At 59.7% G+C, this 3,736-nt stretch overlaps 1 protein-coding gene across 1 annotated transcript; it reads right to left on the minus strand.

Moving 5' to 3' along the window:
* Positions 1 to 1,260: 1,260 nt before the first annotated feature.
* Positions 1,261 to 2,601, minus strand: EXOSC6 (exosome component 6). The gene has a single exon (XM_061173424.1). It carries the CDS (start codon positions 2,542 to 2,544, stop codon positions 1,726 to 1,728), a length of 819 nt encoding a protein of 272 aa, XP_061029407.1. The 5' UTR covers positions 2,545 to 2,601; the 3' UTR covers positions 1,261 to 1,725.
* Between the last annotated feature and the right edge of the window lie 1,135 nt (positions 2,602 to 3,736).

Raw genomic sequence — 3,736 nt, forward strand, 5'->3', positions numbered from 1 at the left:
AATCACATCTAGGAAAAGACTGGGGTAGGTGGAGAAAATGCCTTCTTCTGTCTGGTGGTCCTGGGTTCGCTCCCAAGTCTCAGGAAGAATCTACAGTAGCACTGAGATGTTAGAGCTGCCAAGAAAGGGAGGTGGGGGTGAGAGACTGGGAGTTGTTAGCAGACGGCCCTCCCTTTCCCAGCCATACCACACCTCTCAGCCCTCGGGGCTAGAGTCCTGCTTCTGCTTCTCCTACAGGTGAAGAATCACGCAGCAGACCAGGAAGACAGCCAGCTGTAACCCCTCCAGGCTCATCAGCTCCAGGCACCTTCCCGAGTGGTTCCTTTCCTTGTCTTGAGTGATTTTCCAAAGGCCTCTCAGTGGCACCCATGCAACCCATTCTGGAGCAAGGGCAATGGAAATGGAGGCACGGCTCAGCCAGACCAGCCAGGAAGCCTCCCCCCAGTGCTGGCTTTAGCTTTGGTCATGTTTCCAGATGACAGTCTGGGGACTGGCAGGGAAGGGAAGAGGCCTGCAACTGCCCAGCACCAGCTCACCATTCTCATAAAGCTGAGGCCCACTCGTGGAAGGGGCAGCTGGACGGGGCCCACCTGGGAGCACCATCAGCCCTCTCTGACTGCAGGTACTGTTCCAGCGGCTCTTCTCCCTCTCAAAGCCCCCAATCCTGTCTGGGTGTCAATAGGGGTATCCTTTTTGTGTCGTTTCTATCTTGTTTCTTGCTGATGTGATACCATGTATTTCAGATCTGCTTTGGAAATACGTATTATGTCACTGGGGGGAAATAAAATTTATATTTTTTTCCTCTTGATCAGGGGTTCTCGGTGTGGCCTCCAAGCCTTATTCTGGCCCTTCGGCTGTCCCAGGCCAGCCCTTCCTAGAGAAGCTGAGCAGGCCCGAGACACACAAGCTCAGAAGCTCACACCAAGCCAGGGCAGAAAGGGCACCAGGCTGCCCCGCTTTTCTCCAAACCAGACCTGAGCACAAACCTGCAGGGCTCAGGAGTCACAAAGGGAAGATCCTACCCTGTGGTCAGACAGGCCAGCTCTGCCCTATAAAATGGCCAGACTCCATCTCCAACATCCAGAAACTCTCACTCCTGGCAGTTCAAGTGCCCTCTCCCAGGAGCCAAGACGGGATGAGGGACACCAGGACACATATAAGATAATGCTGTCCCAAGCCCTTGACACCAGGAGTCCGAGAACACACTACCCAGCTCAGAAGAGCCTTGCTCTCTTAAATCCTGTACCAAGAACAACAGAATTTTTCAGATATAAAAGAATTTTTGTTTTAGCTCAGATATTAAGTGGGAAGGTACAGCCCACTTGTCCATTCTCTCAAAAGCAGCCCAATAATATAGGGGGGGGGTCCCTGGCTGGCCTGCATAGGGTCCATCCCTTACGAGACACTAGCTCCAGGTTCCATTTTCCAGGTAAGTCCAGCTGAAGTCCTTTCCAACTTGGGGGTCAGGCTGCATTCGCAGGTTTCTTCAACTGAGTCGTGGCTGGGACCCAACTCAATTAGAAAAGTTCCTTTAACAGAACAGTTGTAAAAAAATCATCCCAACACAGCTGTCCAGTGCATCAGTTCTGAGCACGCCTCCCCAGATCCTCTCCCGTGCTCCGAGTTCTCAGCTTGGCGCACGCAGTCTGCAAGCCGACGGCGCGGGTCCTTTCGGGGACAGCGGCAGCCTGGTCCTCGGCGTCCGTCATTGCTCAGGGTTCTGGTTCAGGGCGGCGTGGCGGCGCCCCTCCGGCGGGCGGCCCGTACTAAGCACTGCTGCAAAACGGGGTAGAGGCGCTGGCAGCCCTCGAGACCCAGGCGCACGGCCTCCGCCCAGCTCTCGGTCGGGCCGCCCTCCCCGCTGCCCAGAAGCCCGGCCACCTGGTTGAGCACCGGCATAAGCGCCACGGTGAGGCCGGCGGCGGCGCGTTCCTCCTCTAGCAGCGTGGGGTCCAGCAGCCAGGTGGGCTCGGGCCCCAGCGCGCGGCTTAAACCGCAGCCCACCACCAGGTCGTACATCTCGATGCCCGCGTCGGCCAGGGCGATCGCGGCAGCCGTGAGCGCGGCGGCCAGCGCCGAGCCGCCGTCCTCGAGCAGCAGCGCCGACACCTCGAGCTGCGCGCGCGGGTAGCGGCCCAGGCGCACGGCTGGCTCGAGCGCCTCCTGCAGCGCCAGCGCCAGCTCACGCTCCTCGCTGCCACCCGGGGGAGCGCGGCGCCGGCGGCCCGAGAAGGGCGCGCGGCGAAAGTCGCAGAGCAGGCGGCCCCGCAGCGCGGCCGGGGTCTCGCCGCCCGCTCCGGCCGGGCCACCACCGCGCTCACCGCCCTCTACCTGGCGTGGGCCGGACACTGCGCACAGCACCTTGGTGCCTCCCGCCTCCAGGTAGGCCGAGCCCTTGGCCTGGCTCAACAGCCCGGCGCGCGCGTACACAGGCCGGAGCCGCGTCGGGTCGCGAGCGGCCGGCACCTCGTCCTCGTCGGTCGCGTACAACTGAGGCGGCTGCGACTCCTCGGGCCCGCGGATGCGGCGGTTGTCCCCGGGCATGGCGGCGCCTGACGTGCGAGCCGCCTTCACCCGTCGCCCCGGCCTCGCGCACCGGCTCTTCCGCCCGCTCAAAGCCGCGCGCTTGCGCGAGGACTGTCGGGATAGCGGCAGGCTGCCCCGCACCGCCCCCTGCCGCCCCGGAGGGAGAACGGCGAGCGCTGCAGAGTACTGGGGCCGCCGCAAGGATGCCCGGAGCTCCGTGGATGGATGGACGGATGTACCGGGCAGGCCTGCAGAAGTGGGACCTAGGCCGGCTCGGCTGACCTCTAGCCTTTGCTCTCAGGGTGTAGGGCTTCTTCCTTTCACTTGTGAAGCTGTAATTATTTTAATTTTGCACTTATTTGTGTGACTATTTTATCCATGTTCCCCACTGCCTTGCCCAAGAGGGCAGTGACCTTCTGTCTTGGTAACTCCTGTACTGTCAGTGCCCTGGCTGGCATAAACGCTTGTCGAGTAAATGAACGCTCCTTACCTGGCATGCACATATTGCAGCCAAGGGCCTCAGCACCCTCCCTCTATCTGCTTTTCATACTTCTCACCCCCAGGCCTTGTGACTGCTGGCCTCTGCTTCTTCTCTCAGCATAGACCTGCTTTTCCTCCTCCCTCAAAGTCAGCAGGCCTGAGAATGACCCAGGGCCCCAGAGCCAGCCTGCTGTACTCAGGGAACATGAAATCAGCCAGAGCAGGCACAACCAAGTACTGTACACTACTGCTACCAAACCCAACTGTCTTCAGACTTGGGTGAATGGACGCAGAACCGGGTCAGAGTCTCCACCCTTACCGTCCAAGCGAGGTCCTGGAACCAGGAATGACGTGGCAGTCAAAGGAGTGGGGGGAGGCAACTGATGTACGCTAAACACCTCCTATACCAAAGAATGCCTCTGACCTCACACCCAACCTGTGCATCAAGTGAGGAAAAGGGATATGGGCCTAAAAAATGAACATATTCTCCTACAAGGGGCTCTATTCTGTGGGCCACCTCCACAGATGTCTTGAGGAAAATCTAGCGGCCATTATTCCCGAACTTCAGGGGTCTGGGGCTGGACTCGTCAAGGACTGCGACCAGAAGCCAGTTGGAGCCACAGCATTTATTCTACAGAGACCCAGGGAGCCACGGGCTGTCACACTGGGGGCACCCGTTGGGGGGGGGTTGGGGGAGAGAGGGGAGGAGGAGATAAGAAATCACATGGCA

The sequence above is a fragment of the Eubalaena glacialis genome, chromosome 18 (assembly GCF_028564815.1).
Source record: "Eubalaena glacialis isolate mEubGla1 chromosome 18, mEubGla1.1.hap2.+ XY, whole genome shotgun sequence".
NCBI classification, from domain to species: Eukaryota; Metazoa; Chordata; class Mammalia; order Artiodactyla; family Balaenidae; genus Eubalaena; species Eubalaena glacialis.